The sequence below is a fragment of the Miniopterus natalensis genome, chromosome 10 (genome assembly GCF_054644295.1).
Source record: "Miniopterus natalensis isolate mMinNat1 chromosome 10, mMinNat1.hap1, whole genome shotgun sequence".
NCBI lineage: Eukaryota > Metazoa > Chordata > Mammalia > Chiroptera > Miniopteridae > Miniopterus > Miniopterus natalensis.
Genome location: NC_142090.1, coordinates 75669985 through 75689412, shown reverse-complemented (window position 1 = coordinate 75689412; position 19428 = coordinate 75669985). Strand labels below are relative to the sequence as shown.

The 19428-nt window shown below is 35.9% G+C and overlaps 1 protein-coding gene across 2 annotated transcripts in view; it reads right to left on the bottom strand.

Annotated features, from left to right (window-relative positions):
* TAX1BP1 (Tax1 binding protein 1) overlaps positions 1-19428 on the bottom strand; it is a 58615-nt gene that overhangs the window by 1561 nt on the left and 37626 nt on the right. For both annotated transcript variants that reach the window (XM_016222272.2, XM_016222273.2), the window contains exons 13-17: positions 18382-18507; positions 15782-15853; positions 5746-5929; positions 5257-5405; positions 140-222 (exon numbers count right to left, since the gene is read on the bottom strand). In XM_016222272.2, the coding sequence (XP_016077758.2) occupies positions 140-222; positions 5257-5405; positions 5746-5929; positions 15782-15853; positions 18382-18507 (614 nt within the window). The remainder of the gene's footprint in view (positions 1-139; positions 223-5256; positions 5406-5745; positions 5930-15781; positions 15854-18381; positions 18508-19428) is intronic.

The following is a 19428-nucleotide window of genomic DNA, read 5'->3' as shown; positions in this document are numbered from 1 at the left end:
GCCCACACCAAGAGCTTCAGGTTCAAAAGGTAGGAGGCAGGTCCCCGATCACATGCATGTCTAACAAGTTTCCAGAACCCAAACTCTCAGAACCACATTCTACATAATCCATATTTCTACACCAGAAAAAGGAAGTTACCTGGAATCAAAGCAGAAGCCAGCTCCGTGCCCCTGCAAATGCGTACTTGGAGGGTCAGGGGCAGTGGGCAGATTCTCATCCTCCTGGCAAAATATAATTAAGCAACTTTTTGAGAAAAGTGAAACCAAACCTGTTTCCTAATTAATTCAATCAAAGTATAAAGAAAAGATTGCACTTCTTAAATTTTTACTTCTGTTACCATTTACTTAGATTTTCAAAGTAAATTTTTTACAAAAGATTTCACTACTGATTAAGACTTACCGTCTTGAACTAAAGAGCAGAATTCAGTGGGAGGGACAGTGTGAACGCAGCAGAGATCAGTAGACTTTTGAACCTACACATAGGTAACTTGGACTTTTTATGGTTCCATAAAAATCTTAACACTGCATTATCTTTCCTGTTACTCTCATTTACCTATCTTCTTTGACAATATATATCCATTGCACAATATGTAGAAATTATATGTAAATGAAAACTAAGTTTGCATATATACGCACTTGGACGCATGTACACACACACACATAAATCCAACTAGAAAACCAAGTTAAAGCAAAGAATCAAACTACAGGCCTCAAAACCCTGTTGTGAAAGAATAAAATTCAAAAAGCCAAATATTTGATTAATAGATTGTCAATGAAGACTCCTAAAAACCTGTAAATCTGAGTTTCAATATGAAAGGAAATATTGGCTTGAATTTCCATGACCCCATCCCTGGGTCGCTGTTTAGAGATCTGTACATGCTACATCAGCAGTCAATAGCAGCCGCATCATGGCAGGTGCCCATTTGCTTCCCTCCTCTGAGCAGCTGTTAGCTGCTCCCATGTGCTGAACTAACAGCACATAAACAGGTAGAGCTGGCACTGATGGGTCCTTATGTTGCTTGCTGGTGGTCATGCTTTGTTCCAGGGCTGCTATTAATGGGCTATAAGCAGTCAAGTCTGTCGCAGGAAGAGGTACCAAAAAAGTGTATGTGGTATGAAATTCAACGTGAACAAACAAAAGACAAATTGAGTTATCTTTTTTATTTGGGGGGGGCAAGATATGGCTATTATTCTGATGATTATCCCCTCCTGAACAGTCAAATAAAGAGCTTGAGGGGCTTTTTCTTTCCTGGTCATCACATGAGAAAATACTTGTTACACTTATGATTCCCTTAGGATATATGTGGGCAAAAGGAAAACAGGACAGACGAGGGATTGGGGAAAGTATTTCATATACTTCAAAAATTAAGTCTTCAAGTGACTAAGATCCAGACAGCTTTTAAATCTATAGTTACAAAGAGGAAAAATAGCATAGTAGTTGAATCTACTAAACTTAACTATGACAGTAACAATATTTGAAACACTGAATCTACTTAACTACGCGTCAAATAATGATAAATCAACAAAACATTCTCATTTTTCTTTGAAAAAAATCTTTGAAATGGTATTTAAGAAAATAGGAAAAGATAAAAAGGAAAGGTCTTGATATTCTACTTTTCAAAGTTCTTGATAACAGATATTTAAAATACAACTTTCTAGGGGCCAAAATTATAATGGAAGCAAAAAAATCTCACCACCTTTTCCCCCTGTTTTATAATGGCCAATAGCTTACACCAATTTACTACTTCCACAAGTCAATCAGCTAACAATACTTTGCTGCTGCCTAGGGTGCCAGACTCAGACACCCAACAGACATGTTAGCCCTGCTCATAAACTATCAGGAGGTGGGGGAGAGCAATTTATACTTAGTAGTCCTAAGTCATATATAATTTGGTAATGATGACCCTATTATTCTGTATCTTGTATCACCTATTACCTAATAAAACAAGCGAGGGAGTTCAGCAGAATTCTAGGTGTTACAATGAGACATAAGTTCCCATGAAATAAGAAATCACTTACTCAGAGACTAGTTCAAAACCAGAAAGTATGAAGTTCTACGAGTAGACAATTCGTAAAGTCTCTCATGGCCCTGACACACAAAATGACCAGTCAAATATCACTCACAAATACTACATTTATTCTATTTTACTCATCAAGGGCAGTTAGTTTCCAAAACTATATGAGATTAAATATAACCAATTAGGTTGGGAAGTGAGGCTATTAAGGCAGGCCCACTGTCGGCAACAAAAAATGGCTACTGGTAAAAAGAGAAAAGCAGACAAAACTCAAAACATCCAACAGCATTTCAGCATTGGATCTCACAGCTTTACATCTTAAAAGAACACACCTACATCTTTAATGCTAATTTTTAAGTTAATAAACTCGAGCTATCAAGGTTATGTATTCTTTAAGAAGGCTGAAAATCATGTATTCCAGCATAAAAAGGCTTCCACCCCAAAACTACTAAAATAATCAAGTTTTAGAACTGGGTGTCAAAAGATTTTGAATAGCAGATTTTAAAGTATCAGTACCTAGTATTTTAGCAAAACAGCCAAAATAATCTTGTAAGCAAATTTTATTGGGAATACCATACTGAAATCTGTTTATGAACAGTTCAAAAAAATTAATTTTTTTAATTTTTAATAGTATTTTAATCTCTGCAAAAGTCTCAACAACCTTACATTGTTTATCAATCTTCAGACCCATCAGCACAATACTATTTCCATTACAAACTGGTTTTTAAGCAAATGAAACAAGCTACAGTAAACTGCTCTATTTGAAATTCAAACACTTCTCGTTAGATGCCCAACTCAAAACCTAGTCTATGAAAAGTATTCTTGTTTTCTTATCAAATAATATTAAAATGGGTTAATCTCTTGGACAATATAGCGTTAATCGTACTGAATTCAAAATACAATCATGATCTTAGAAATATAATTACCATACATGATATAACAATTCCAATTCTATCTCTAGATCCAAAAGAACTGAAAGCAGGAACTGGGACAAATATATCTGTACACCTATTGTCACACCTGTTGTTTACCTAAAAGGTAGAGACAACCTAATGTCTACTGATGGAAGAATGGATAAACACAATGTATACACATATGGAACAGAACGTTCGCTAGTGTTAAAATGGAAGGAAATTCTGACACGTTACAGCATGGATGAATCTTGGGGACATTATGCTAAGTGAAACATGCCAAACACAAAAAGGCAAACACTATATGATTCCACTTATGAGGTACAGAGATGCTAAAGATGCCATAAATGAGAAAGTTCAGGAACCTGTGTTTTAGCCTCGTTGACTGATAGGTGGTTCAAGACCACAGCTTCTACAGCCAAAGTGATGAGGCTCAAATCCTGACTGTACCCTCAACGGTGATGTGAAGCAGCGTTAGGCTCTCTCACTGTGCCTCGAGAGAGAGAGAGGAATAGTTCCTCACAGGGCTGCTATGAAGAACAAAGCATTAGCTGGCACACAGAGCTACAGAAATGTTTGTTGCTATCACCATCATCATAATTATGCTCTAGTTATTGCTAGTGCAATTCTTAGGTAAGAGGGAGTCATAAAAGGCTTTTGATCTGATAGCTGACCAGTTTCCAGTGCAGAAGGAGGAGATGTGGCAGGTGTATGACTGGAATAGGCCTCAATCCTGACTCAATCCTGTGGCTGTTAATCACTCCCAGGGCAGAGAAACAAAGAAAAGAACAGGTCAACTCAAACCTGCTTTCTATAGTCTAACTATAATTACTTGCTAAAATACTTCAGTTGCAAGTGAATTTTTGATTGTATAATGACAAGATTTTTAAAAAAGAGGTCTAAATGTACATAAAAATAAATTTGTGTAATGTGAAAAATCTTCAGATTGCAAAATACAATTACCCAAGGTGTGCCTATTAAAAGAGCCCTTCCATCTCATTACCAAATCTAAGCATGTCAGCAAATGAGCACAAGCCTCTAACACTGCTTCTCGTGGGTTTGCAGAAGGGCAAAGCACACAGATCAGAAAGAACATTCTGCTAATTAAACTGAAGCAGATGACTACGGAAGAGAAAGGCTTGTCACACGTAACATCTGTGCCAAGAATGATCAGATTAAATATGCGAAATGTGAAGTAAAGGTGTGGAAAAGCAGTAAAATGAAACTCTAGACCTTAAATAGGCTACAAAAGTTCTGACAGTTTCCCTAATTATTCCCAGTAATGGACACAGGAGGCCAAAAGGCAAGAGAGAGAAATACATTTTTCCCCATTATGGGTGTTGAGCACTAGGGCTAAAATCACGTCTGTCTGAACACTGATCAGTTTCTGCAAAGGTTAATAGCAATTAAATGCAGCAAACTAGATTAAATGAGAAACAGGTCATGATACCACTGTACTTGCAAAGAGCACGATAAAGCATTTCTTTTAAATTCATCTTAATGCACAGGAAATTCAAAAGGAGCTGCTATGAGGAAAACATATTTATTAAATGAAGAAAAATCCCTTAAATGAAATAAAAATAAGTGATGTACTACATATACTAATTCAATTATTACCAGTATTGTATAGCTGAGATTAAATATTAATACTGTTTAAAAGAAAATTTCTCTAAAAAAGAATAATATACACTTCCCTCTTTTTCTAGCTAAATAGTGTACCTTAACATTTATAGAATAAAAATGCTAAATGAAAAGATGCAGACTGCAGCATAATACCATCAGTAATGTTACTTCTTCCAGTCGACTACATCTACATCAAAAGAATATAGTAAATTACTTGGTGAAAATTAAGATTAACTATCTGTGACTATAGTTAATAATACTGTATTGTACATTTAAAGGATGCTAAGCGTAGATCTTAAGTTCTCATAACAAGGGGAAAAATTGTAACTAAAATGTTAACTAGACTTACAGTGATCATTTCACAATATATACAAATATTGAATCATCATATGTTGTACACCTGAAACTAATATAGTGTTATATGATAGTTAAGTTTTAATAAAAAAAATTTTTTTAGCTGTCTGTTAATATTTTAAGGTCATCCTCCAAACTTAGTATTTTACTTTAGTATAAATTCTGAAGTGTAAGTATGTAGCATATTAATGGTTTATTTTTCAAATTTAAAAACAAGCAGGTTTTTCAAAAAAATCAAAGTAATCACATGTACACACAAGCACACACATTATCTCAAAACACATGACCATGTAACTCTCTATATAGGAGAGGAAATAAAAGGGATGGGCTCAGAAAATGGAAATTCAATTTACTTTACTATCCTCAGGGTCTTCTAAACCATCAGGCCGACTAAGGTTTCGAGCAGGCTGGCTGCAGACAACATTATCTTCCAGTCCCCAAGAGGGTACTCTCACAGGTGGCCTTTGGATGTCATCTGGGTAAAAAGCACCATCTGCTCCATCTGAAAAAAATTTTTTGCAAGGGAAGGGTGAAACGTGGTACTAAAATTAGAATCTGTGTTTAGCTATAACAAACAGGAGATAAACATTTTAGCACATCAAAAAATGACTATTTTTAACCCAAGTGACTTTTAAAATAACTGTATGCAATGAGCAAACAGACCATTCATGGTGCATCACTTCTGGATGAAGCTGATTAATATTGAACATTAAAACTGCTCATTATAATGTTTCTACTAGAGTTGACTGTACCAGTAGATCTCTAATCCCACAAAGATATAAACAAAAAACAAACATCCTCCAAACCTTCACCTAACCCCAAACCAAAAATATTTTAATAACCTCTTGTTTCCTGTGTTGCGTAAGGATTACCATACTGCAGAACTGGCTGTGTATCTGGTACTGCAGAAACATGACCGTTTTGCTCTGAGCACAGGCTGAGACCCTGTGAGATCTGCTGAGGACCCTGGGAATTCTGACCTTCCATGTTCCTTTCTGCTTGATTTTCTAGACTCCTTTTAAGTTCCTAAAATTAACACAAAGGCAAATAAACAAAGCAATCAAATGTTTTATAACAAGGGCAGCATTAAACATTTAGCAAAAATATAACAATAAAATTATTTCCCTATTATAGTAGTCCCCCCCTTACTTCCTGTGGTTTCAGTTACCCACAGTTAACCATGGTCCAAAAATATGTGTGTGTGTGTGTGTGTTTTACTCTTTATTATTAATCTTTTTTTAATCCTCACCCGAGGATATTTTTCCCAGTGCTTTTCAGAGAAGGGAGCTGGAGAAAGAGAGAGAGGGAGAGAGAAACAAAAACACTGATGTGAGAGACACATCGATTGGTTGCCTCCCCCACATGCCCTGACCAGGGTGGGGATGGAGCCTGCAACTGAGGGACATGCCCTTGGCTGGAATCAAACCTGGGACCCTTCAGTCTGTAGGCTGACACTCTAACCACTGAGCCAAACCAATCAGGGCAGCCCAAAAATATTAAATGAGAAATTCCATAAACAATACATAAGTTTTAAATTGCACATGATGAAATCTTGCTCCATCCGGCCCAGGACAAGAATCCTTCCTTTCCAGCGTATCCACTGCCCGCCCTTAGCCACTCAGTAGCTGTCTTGGTTATAGGACTGTTGTGGTATTGCAGTGCTTGTGTTCAAGTAACCCTTATTTTACTTATTAACGGCCCCAAACTTTAGCACAGAAATGTGGGTATAGGGAAAAACTCGCACTATATATACTACAGGGTTCAACACCATCTGAAGTTCCAGGCATCCGCTGGGGTCCTGAAATGTATTCCCTGTGGACAAGTGGGGGGACTACTTACTGTATGTTTATTTATTTTAATCCTCACCCAAGGATATTTTTTTCCATTGCTTTTGCGTGTGTGTGTGTGTGTGTGTGTGTGAAAGAGAGAGAGAGAGAGAGAGAGAATGTGGGGGGGGGGACAAGGGGGAATATTGATGTGAGAGAGACACATCCATTGGTTGCTTCCTGCATGTACCCTGACCGGGCCAGGGATCAAGCCTGCAACCCTTGGCCAGTCAAACCCAGGACCCTTCAGTCCACGGGCCAACGCTCTAACCACTGAGCCAAACTGGCTAGGTCAGGACTACTATATGTTTAAAGTGTATACCTGGAAAGGCTAGCTCTCAGCTTCTCATAAATGCCCCTTCCACAAATAACAAAATCAGAAAGCAGAATAAAACCCAATGTATTTTAAAATTTATTAGTGCCAAGAAAATGCCCTTTTCATTGAGCTGAGGGAAAACTGAATCTCTTACAACTTAGCTATTAATAATAATCAAAAGCCAAAAAACCACCCCAGATTGTTTCCCTAGTAAATTCTATCAAACATTTAAGAAATTTTTAAAGAAACACTAATTTTTAAAAATACTAATTCAAGGGCAGGGGGCTAGGAAAAAAATACCATTCCTATATAAACTCTCTCAAAAACTAGAGGAAAAAAAACACTTCTCAACTTATTTTACAAGGCCATTAGTATCCTGATACCAAAACCAAAACTATGACATCACACAAAAACAGCAGACCTGATCCCTCATGAATATTGATGCAAAAAATCTGAACTTATTAAGAAATCAAATGCAACAATACTGAAAAGTATTGCATCAAGACCAAATGGGTTTTATCACAAGAAAGCAAATTTAGTTTAACAACCAAAGAATCAATGTAATTTACCATGTTCACAGACTAAAGGAATAAAACATATTTCAATAGATGCAGAAGAAATATTTTTCAAAATTCAAGTCATTAATGATTTTTTTTTTTAAATCTCAACAAAACAGAACTAAAAAGGAGTTTCCTTAACCTGATAACAGACATCTACAGAACCTATAGTGAACCTTACTGGTGAGAAACTAAATAATCCCGCCCAAGGTCAATACTGGCAAGGATGTCTGCTCTCACCACTTCCACTCAACACTGCACTGGAGGTTCTAATCAGTGGACTAAGGCAAGGTTAAGATGACGGCAGACAGATTTGGAAGGGAAGAAGTAAAACCATCTTTATCACAGACATCATGATCATATATGTGGAAAACCCTAAGGAATCTGTAAAAATTAGGAGAATGAGTGAATTTAGCAAGGTGACAGTATACATGGTCAATATATAAAATCAACCGCATTTCTACATATGAGCACCACAATTGAAAAATTTTTTAAATTCCCTTTATTAGCATCGATAGATAAAACTTCTCAGGAATAAATTTCATGAAAGATGTGCAAGGCCTATACATTACTGAGAGAAATTAAAGAGAGCCTCAACAAATAGAAAAATACACCACATCCATGGACTGGAAAACTAATAAGCTCATAGATCATGGATAGGCAAACTTTTTCCATAAAGTGTCAGACAGTAGGTATTTTCAAACTTGTAGGACACAGTCTCTGTCACAACTACTCAAATCTGCCTCTGCTGTTACTACCATGATACCTAAATGGATGGGCATGGCCATGTGCTAGTAAACCTTATTTACAAAAACAGGCAACAAGACATATTTGACTTGTAAGCCTCAATTTGCTCACCTGATAGAAATAATATTTTTAATTAACAGAACAAAGTCTAAAAATATACACATACTTTTAGTCAATTTTCAACAAAGATGCAGAAGTAACTCAGTGGAAATAAAACATGGTCTTTATGTATTTTAAAATTTCTAAGTGCCAAGAAAATGACCTTTTAAATATATGATGCTAAAAAAAAAACTGAGTATCTGTATACAAATAAACAAATTTTGACTACATATACTATACCCAAAAATTAATTTTAAATACATCATAAATCTAAAAATGAAGCTAAAACTATATATATCTACTGAAAGAAAAATAGGAGAAAATCTGTAACCTTGCGTTAGGCAAAATTTTTTTAAGATAGGACACAAACAGCATGAACCACTAAGAAAAATATTGCTTTAATGGACTACTTCAAAATTAGAAGCTATTGCTCTTCAAAAGATATTTTTAAAAAATGAAAAGGTAAGCCACAAATTGGGAGAATATATTTCCAAAATATAAGATAAAGGAATTGTCTTTGGAATATATAAAGAACTCTTAAAACCAAATATAACCAAGAAAGAAACAACTCAATTAAAAAATAGGTAAAAGATCTGAACAGACACTTCACAAAAGAATATATATGAATAGAGATTCTTATATAAGCACATGAAGAGATGCTCAGCATCACTAGTCATCAGGGAAATTAAAACTAAACCCACAATAAGGTAACACTGCACACCCACCAGAATGACTAAAAATTAAAAACGGACAAGTGTTGATGAGGCTATGGAGCAACGGAATGCTCATACACTGTGGTGGAAATGCAAAATGGTACAGCCATACTGGAGAATAATTTGGCTGTTTCTTAAAAACATACATTTATCTATAAGCCAGCAATTCCATCTACTCAAGAAAAATAAAAACATATGTCCACAAAGACTTGTATGAGAATGTTCATAGCTTTATTCATAATAGCAAAACATTAAAAATAATCCAAATGTTCATCAGCTGATAAAAGAATTAATGTCTATGAACTGGTGAGTAGATCTATTCTGCATGCTTGCATTTATATGAAATTCTAGAAAGGGTAAAAGTATATAGTAACAGAAAGTAGATCAGTGATTGTCTGGGACTGGGGGTTGCTGGAGGAGTAGACTGCCAAATGGGCATGAGAAATTTTGTGCGGTATTGGAAATATCCTATAGTTTGAATGTAATGGTGGTTACAGAACTATATATTTGCCAAAATTGATCAAATTGCACTATTAATGGGTGAATTTTATTACATGTAAACTGTACCTCAATAAAGCTGTAAAAAACAAACAAAAAAACACCCAGAAATATTGGCAAAGGATGTAAGAATAAAAAATTTGATCTGTAAAGTAAAATTAAGCTGGTGCCATCCCTTGGGAGTTGAGATGAGACTCTATGATAACCAATGTTTATCTAAATGTCCTTAAAATGGAGTAAGTAACCTGAAAACAGAGTTAACTCATTATCTTTGAGAGCAAAGCTAGTAAGCATGAAAAATGCAAGTCAATTTAGGTCTGAGAAGAGATACAGGAATTAAAACTTCCTCCTGGCCTGTCCAGGTGTCTCAGTACACCAAAAGGTGGTGGGTTCGAACCAGGTTGGGGCATGTATGGGAGGCAACCAATGGATGTTTCTCTTCCCTCCCCCTCCCACCCATACACTTCCTCCCTCCCCTTTCTCTCTAAAAATCAATAGAACCGTATCCTTGGGTGAGGTGTGAAGAATACAGCAGACATGGAATAACATATTGCAGGACTGCCAAGTGACGGATACGGAAAGACACAGGCTGAAGGCCAGATGTGCCAAATCTATGCCACACAGCTTACTACAACAGGCCTAACAGTTTGTGAACAACAACATAGTAAAATGGTCTTTGCAAAGCTACACCGGGAATAGGTGAAACTAAAAACAAGCAGGGAGGAGGGGAGGAGCATGATATCGGACTGACCTAATTTGCTCATCAGCTCCAGCACTAATAACCCTGAGGAACTACCTTCTCCAAGTGTCAGAGGACTACTGAGAAATACAGGGAGTGTTTAAACACAACAGTTCCTCATCTCCTGCTATGATTCAAAAACCCCAAACATGCTATTTATAGTAACTCAGAATTGTGAAAGTGGCAATGTGACTAGAGAAAAGAGGAGAAAGTAAATTAAAAAAATATTTCAAAGATGATTCAAGAAAACAGAAAAAGGGCAAAAAAGTTACAGATGATAAAATACTTCTACAAAAGTTTAGGCAAAATAATTAGAGGAGTACGATTAAGTTCTGTGAGCAAGCAATAAACTACTTAAATGGAGTCAAGGGTTTCATCAAAGATTTATGCATGCATTGGTACAGTCAAGCAACTTCAGAGTTCTGACCTAATAAAGAGTTGACTCTAACTTAATATCCTCTCCTCTACCATAAAAAATGCATAAAACCTCTGGAAGTAAGATGCAGAGTAAAGAAAAGCACCAGTAACAAGCAGCTTTGATTTCTCATGGGGGAAACTGGAGGCGGGGTAAAGAGACATGGACAAGATAGTTAGTTAGGTTGTTTGGCAAATTGGAAACTGAATTCTTGACTTAGAGAAGATTTTTTTTTTTTAATATATCTTTATTGATTTCAGAGAGAGGAAAGGAGAGGGAGAGAGAGAGATAGAAACATCAATGATGAGAGGGTCATTGATCGAGCCCGCAACCTAGGCATGTGCTCTGACCAGGAATCGAACCCTGATCTCCTGGATCCTAGGTCGATGCTCAACCGCTGAGCCACACCCAGCCGGGGGAGAGAAGATTCTTAAATTTGCATTCACAATGCCCCCTAACCCCCACAAGGGTCCATGCTTAAAATTCAGGCGATCCATGAACTTAGATGGAGAAAATAATTTTTATCTTTTCACTAACTTCTGACTGACATTTAGCATTGTGATCATGAATGTAGGCAAAAAAACCACAGCCATAGTTGCTGTACCGTTAACTGTGTCATCTACAGATATATTAGTAAAGGGTATGATCAGCTTTACATTTTTAAAGGTTACCCTGATTATAGTGGTTTAAATAATTTTTTACTTGAGTCAAAAATAGAGGCAAGGGGTGACCTCATGGAAGATGGCACAGTAGGACGCATGGCCCCCAGTCCAATAGTCCTCAAGTAAATGAATCCTGACAACAACTTCAGTGAGCTTGGAAGCAGATCTACACCTGTGAGGTGACTGAACCCCAACTGACACCCTGACTATTGCAGTCTTGTGAGAGATCTAATGCCAGAGGACCCAGCTAAACCACACTAGGATTCCCAACAAAGAGAAACTAAGATAAAAAAATGTTGTTTTACATCCTCGATTTTCAACCAGTGTACCACAAGAATTTTTAAAACATGCAATACCTGACTATTTAAGTCAGGGGCACTGACCTCTCCCTTATACTGTCAAAAAAAAAAAAATTACAACAGCCAACACAACAACAGCCATCTGATGTGAATGAATCAAATTTACACCTATTTTTTGTCAGATTGGCAAAAAATACATTTTTTGGTGTCCCACAGAATTATAGTTTATGTGTGCCATGCAATGAAAAAAGATTGAAAATTGATGTTTTAAGCCACCAAGTTTTGGGGCAATTTGTCACACAGTATAGTTAATACAGTCATTATATTGTCTTCCGTGTGTGATTTCAGCCATTTATACCACAACAAAATGTACAAATGGTTATAATCATTCAGGACTGTCTATCTTTCAAAGTCATGTATGAAACTTCAAAATAATATATAAATATATAAAACATGTAAATATAACATTTTGTATAAATTATATTTTATATACTTATTTATGTAAAACACAAAGTATCTCAATTGTTTCTAGCATTATCTCTAAGCACATAAGGGTTAGGTTTCTTATTAACAAGTGTGAAAGTGAGACAGCATAGGGAACTAGGCCCAGGGTCCCCAGGACACCAGATGGCCAGAAGAAATACCCGGATAAGCCAACCACAAGAACGTGAGTCACCACCCCTCCACTCTTTGCTCAAAAAAAAAAATTTTTTTTAATTGCAGAATTTTATCTTCCAGCTGCTTGCTTCTCCTACCCTGCCCGACATGGGAAATTCTCAAGCCTGCCTTTTTCAAAAAGCCCATCATTTCACAAAAGTCTGCTTTGTCCCCAGCTTATAAAAGAAGCCAACCAGAGTCAGCCCCTGAGCCAGTTCAGAAGACATTCCTTTTTTCTGTGCTGCTACCCTTGTGCTCAAGCAAAAGCTTAATAAAATCTGTCTGGGAATTCACCTAGAGCCTCCTCTTGATTTCTATCTTGGGGAAACCAAGAACCCCAGCATTGGTAACAAAAGTAAATACATATTTCAAAAAACTGTCTTAAGCATTTGGAATATGCATATCCAACTTCTTATCATATCTGATTAGATCATCATTGTTTTAAATGTACAAAAATACACCTGACCAAAACTCATACCAGAAATAAAAATTATTTTCTTACTCATCATTTGTGTTCCTACTGCTTTAATTATCTTTAATCCACTGTTTAATTACAGGAGTCTTTTTTTAATCCACTTGCATTTTATGTTACCACACACTGAAAGGGAGAAGGAGAAGGGGGGACAGTGTGGAGAGGGAGGGAGAGAGAAAACTAATACCAAATAACATGTGAACACAATACACTGACAGCCTAGGGGGCAAAAACAAAACAAAAAACTGCAAACAATCTTGAATCCTTTTATTAGGTTTCCTTTTCATAGCGGTATAGTCCTAGCAATTCTGAAACTATTGTATATGGATTACTGGATTTAGCAAATAAATTGATGTGTTGACATTGGCACCAGGATTCTCACTGTGGAAGGGGAGCACAAATAGGAATCAAGGAAGGCAAGGAAGAACCCTGTGAAGTTGGACTACAACTCATGAAACCTAAAATGTAAATATTTCCTAGTTCTGTCCACTGAAAGAACCTAGAAGCAATAAACACCGGTAATAATGTGCACACCTTGGCCCATGTCTTGGTTTCTAAATACCATTTCTTACTAATAAGGAATCACAACTCCTTGAGGAAATAACTGCTTTCGGAGTGGGACTAGAGCTTCTCTCTTATAAAATAATGGCCAATTCCAAAGATGAGGTAAGAAATGTACAAGATAAACTAGACTATCTTGCAGTGCTGGAAAGAAATGAAGTGCTCGAAAGACCAACAACATTCTTTTGATACTAGGGCATATCAGAAGCTAGTTTGAAGGTGCTCCCCCCTAACCAAATCTAGGACTATGTGAATATCAAATTAAGAGCAGTAACAAATTCTTATCCATTGACTAAAAAGTTTATGGAAGACAGGAATGTAGGTAGGTAGGTAGGTAGACAGAGACAGATGGATAGACACAGACACCAAATATAAATAAAAATACATATACACACACACACACACACACACACACACACTTTGTGATATAAAAATATCTACTTGGTCTTTGTCTCCAATTCCTGGCACAGGTCCTAAAACTCTTGGAATTTACTGAATCATGGGAGTGTCTTGTTCATAACTATACTTTCAACCATCCTGAATTCATGCTAATAAGGTGACTACTGGTAGGCCCTCAGATAGTTTCATGGGAGGGGCTGGTAACCAGAAAGATCAAGCATATGATTATAGAGAGTTGGGAATTTCAGCACTCACCCTCACCTCCAGGGATGGGAGGGAAAGTGGAGACTGAGTTAAATCATTTGACCAATGATTTAATCATACTTGTGTACTGAGACCTCAGATTAAAAACTCTTACACAAGGTTTGGGGAGCTTCCAATGGATGAAAACATCAGTGGGCTAAGAGTGCCACATGCCTGGAGAGTGCATGAAAGCTCTGCAGCACTCCACCTTCACCTTGCCCTATGCATCTCTTCCACTTGGCAGTTTCTGAGTTGTGCCCTTTATAATAAAACTTTATAATAAAATGTAATCATAAGTAGTGTTTTCCTGGGTTGAGAGTCATTCTAGCAAAATATCGAAGGGGAGAAGGGGGCACAAGGGGCTGAACCCTTAACTGGGTCTACAGTAACTCAAATAGTTGGTGTCAAAGATGAACTGTAGTACACCCAGTTGATTGATGTCAGTGTTGCTGGAACACAAATGAGGGCAAAGAAAGGTTCTTCCTCATTATAGAATGCCAAGGGGCAAATAGGGAGGAGTGATGGATTTGAAAAATCAGAATTTTGCAACGATCACAGTAACATTATCCAACCCTGAGGTCTATCTAGCACTTTGAATGGCTGCTTTTTTTTTTTTTTTTAACCGTGTATCATTCTGGAATATTACCATTGGTCACTTAGACTATTGATTGGTTCACTGAATTAAGTAGATCTTCCAAAGGCTGACACATTTCACTAAACAGTTTTTAAAAACCACAGTCTTCATATTACCACCCACCTCATTAGAGAAGTCTGTAAGCCTTGGGAAGTTTCAAGCTTATGGTAGCAGCTACAAGTTTCCCAAAATTCTAGTTTTGCTTAAAAGATTAAATTTTATTATTGGCACAAATACTAACAATTGTTTTTCCTTAAAGTAACAGGCTCACTTCACTTCTTTTAAATTAATGTCTGACAAATACCCCAATCTGAATAACCAAATTTTGTTTATTAGTCTTTAAAATAGAAATAATGTGCCATGAAAAAAAAGCTAGTTCAGCACACGACTCCCATAACTGCACAAGTGCTATACCTTAACATAGGCACTGTACTTCATTAGGCAACAGAAGTGCACTGGGGGTGCTTCCCACTTCACCACACAGAATATTAAAAAGACGTACCCACGGTCAAACTTCAATAAAATTATTTTCCTGTTTCGTCATCTTAAATGAAAGTAGTTGTTCTTTAACTGTGAATGCACAGTTGGGATGACTACAGTCACTAGTAATGCTCTTTGGTGTCACTGCCTTGACATAAATAAGCAGTTTCCCCACCACTACTTTTTCACCAAGTGTGCAAATGTAACACAGTGAGGGGAAAGAAAATCATATTGTAGCATTATGAAAAGAGTTTTATCTTTATAGACTTCTAAAAGGAAATGGTAATCCACCCCCCACAAAGGACCACAGAAAAGCAGCTTTTGTATTACAAAGGTATGCTCAGACTGAATGTTAGGTATGCTATAAATCATTCAACAACTTCTAAAACGTTTCCTATTACAGAAGAAAACCAGATGAATACATTATATATGCTTTAATTTTTTTTTTACCGTTTTCCTAAATTTGAACATTATAAAAACACCCTCACGTGAACTATAAAATTGTCTCTTCATAAAGCTGTATTATATACAAAACATTTTTTAAAGTGCATTGGTCAATACCTTCTCCCTGGAGAGGTTTTCCAAATGTGAAGTTAGACCATTTATTTCTTTGTCTTTCTCTGCCAGCTGAAGCTGAATAAAGAAAAAAAATTGTAATTAATTTTTCCATCATCTACTCCCCTTAAACTTCAAGAGAGTTTATACCATTCTATCAAATTAACTGCTATTACCACATCCATGTTTTCCTTGGTTCATCATCTTTGGCATCTGAGTCACTTGTCATTACTGACCCATTTCCCTTACTCTTAAAACGTCTCCCGTTTTATGTGAAACTGCACAAGCACTGCCACCCTCTCCTGCTCTGTGTCCCCTTCTTCACAATTACAAACATGAGTATTCTCCAGTTTCTTCTTTGGCTCCTCCTCACTATATTCTCCCTGAAAACTCCCTTCCTTCCATGCTTTCAAATACCACCCTACTGGGAATAAATCACAAGTACAAATTCATGTTCCACTTTCTTTCCTAAGTTCCAATCTGCCTTTTAAGTTGATTAAACATGTCTCACTGCTGTCTTTCTGCACTGCAAAATCTACTTTCCTTTTTTTTTGTTAATTCACATTATCAATCTCAGAGCCCACTGTGGGTGAAGCTAGGAAATTACGTTAGAAACTTCTCCCTTCTCCCCTTCCTCTCCTCCCCTTACAAATTTTCAGTTTGTAAGTCTCACTCATTCACCACCCACCCGTTGTTCACCTATTACAGCATAAGCATTATGGATACAAATACAAGAAAGACTGCTCTTCAATGGTTTTTCCCATGTCTTTAAAAGGTTTCCTTGATAAACTCGTGTCCTATTCAATGTTCAGTGATCAGGAAGATACCCAAGGAAGTGGCCTTTATCAATTCATCCTAAGAATATTTCTACCTCATTTTCTTACTTTCAAAAATCTTTACCACCTATAAATCCTCTCTATGCTACCAAATTATTTTCAAAAAGACCTACACTAGTTGGGTCCATTTTCTCCTAGAAAAATCTAAGCAGAAAATGCACCCAAATTCAGCTTTGACCTGTCTCTCAAGTCTCATCTATTCCACTACAGACAAGAAAGTCCTATCACTCAAGATGGCTAACAGTTCCTAGACGATGCTCTCCTCTCCAGACCTCCAAGCCTGCACTAATGCTTCTGTTGCCTTAGGATGCTGCAGCTTTCTTTTTCTAGCTCTGCTTCTCCTCCCAGCCAGTTGGATCTTTCAAAGGTCTAGTTTCTCCATAATGTCTAACTCTTAAATATTCAATTGGAAACAGTCCTAAAGTACCTCGACTTATTCATCACAGTTTGCCTTGTCTGGTATGAGTGCTTGTGTCTAAACAGTGAAAAATAAAGGAAAGGGCACAAAACAAAAAGCCAAGCACCATTTTACCAGCTGTTGTAACCTTAAATATGTCGCTTAATCTTGATGTTCATTTTTATCATTAATGAAGTAAAAATATTATTTAGCTCCCCGATGGTTTGACAGATGATTACATAGGTTGTGAATGTGAAAGAGTTGTGAATATCACCATTACACTTGTAACAATCCCTACTAGTTCATAAACTCCTTAAGCATAGCATTGTAACTTACTTATATGAACACTAACAGTTAACATAGTCCTTTATATATAATTGGCTTCAATAAGTACTTACTAAATCATTTTTTGTCAATCTTCAAAAATAAAAATTTCATATAAATTCATTATTCAGGTTTATAAATAGTAAGTGAAGTTGCTAGCCACTGAAAATATCCACAAGGATTTCAGAAACAGTAGTAATATAAAAGTTTCAAAATTTCATTCTGACAGAAGATAATGAAAGGACCAGCAGTAAAGTTACCTTAGCCTGTAATGTGCCACCCTCTCCAGTCCCCAGGGGGGAAACCTAAAATAATTCTTGGTATCGTTAAGAATATTACATCTAAAAATTAAATTATAGGTATAATTAGTTATGACTTAGGAAAGTTAAATAATTTAGAACTTCACACACAAAAATATGCCGAATTATATACACATATATATCTTAGAATATATAAGACTATACTTTATTCCTTAGAGGGGAAAATACCTTTCTTCTAACAGTCTCACAAATACCATTTACCATTCGGGCTTGCTTGTTGGCTTATGTTACACTGGCAAAAATGTGTTCTGTAATATTTCACTTACAATCGTAAGTAACACACTTTGATGATAAATTTTAAAATTCTTAAATAAATTTTTAAAATTACTGATTATATATTACACTCCCACAAAAATGCCAAGGCCCTAAAATAATTTTGCACACACCTCAATGTTTCTTTTTAAGGGAACAAGAGACTAATTAAATGATCACTTTTCATCTTTAAGTAGTAAGCATAATTAAGAGATAAAGTTTTAATAACCATCTGAATCCACAGAATTAAAGCCACATAGCAATGGATATGGGTACCTATTTTCTCAGTTCAGTTACTGAACTATATGCAACATAATTAAATTCATAGTACATTTTTATTTATACACAAAATACTATCCCAGTTATCCATATTAAAAATGTACATTAAAAAATGTACACTGGACTGATAAAAATTAAAGATAACACATTTTCAAAAGTACCAGGAACTATGCCTCATTACACAAACACTAAACTTACTTTGTAATTGTCCTCTACTTCAGCTAGTTCTAGTTTAACATTTTCAGCAATTTTTACTTGTTCTTTCCACTTCAGCTCCATCTTTGCAAGTTCATCAGCATATTTATTGCACTTTGTTTTCTCATCCTAAATGAAATTAGTAAATTAGTAAATTAGTAAAATATATTTTAAATCCATATAGAGCCAATAGCTACACAAACATACTTAGGTATATGCTAAATGTTTATTATAACACTGTTCTAACAGTATAAAAACTGAAATAACCAAATGTCTGTCAGTGGAAGATTGAATAAATCATTTTATATGCACACAATGGAATTAACAAAGAAAATTGTCAAGATATCAGGATCATGATGGTACTTTTTACCATCTCTATTCTTTATTTCTATAATGTTGCACGATTTCACAATAAGCCTGTAGTACTTTTGCAAAGGGAGGTAATAAAAATGATACACTTTTAATGCCATTGTTTCCAGGCATTGATGAATAAAACTCTGGGGGTTCCTAACTAAGACAACTTCTAAGTTGAATTGTTATATACACTGCTCTATTCTATAACCCAGAATATTACAAAGGTAGGAGTTATAAACACGACAAAAAGGTAAATTGGCCAATTTCATTTTGAATGTTTTTGTTCAAGGTGGAAGTTTTAAAATATGCTTTGAGCAAGTCAACTGAGAAAACAAAGTCTTTTCATCAAAGAATGCTGAATCAACTGAATATCCATACTATACATACCATACCTCACACCACACACAAAAATAAACTTAAAATGGCTAAGACGTCTATATGTAAAACCTAAGACTATAAAACTTCTGGAAGATAAGGTAGGAGAAAATCTTTACAAGTTAAATTAGGCAAATGTTTCTTAGAGCATAAAAAAATAAACTGATACTCTGTACTTCATCAAAATTAAAATTTTTAAAAATACTATTAAGGAAATGAAAAGCCAAGCTACAAACTGGAGAAAATAATTACTACACATATATGAGACAAAGTACTTATAGCCAGAATAAAGAACACTTAAACTCAGTATGATAACCCAAT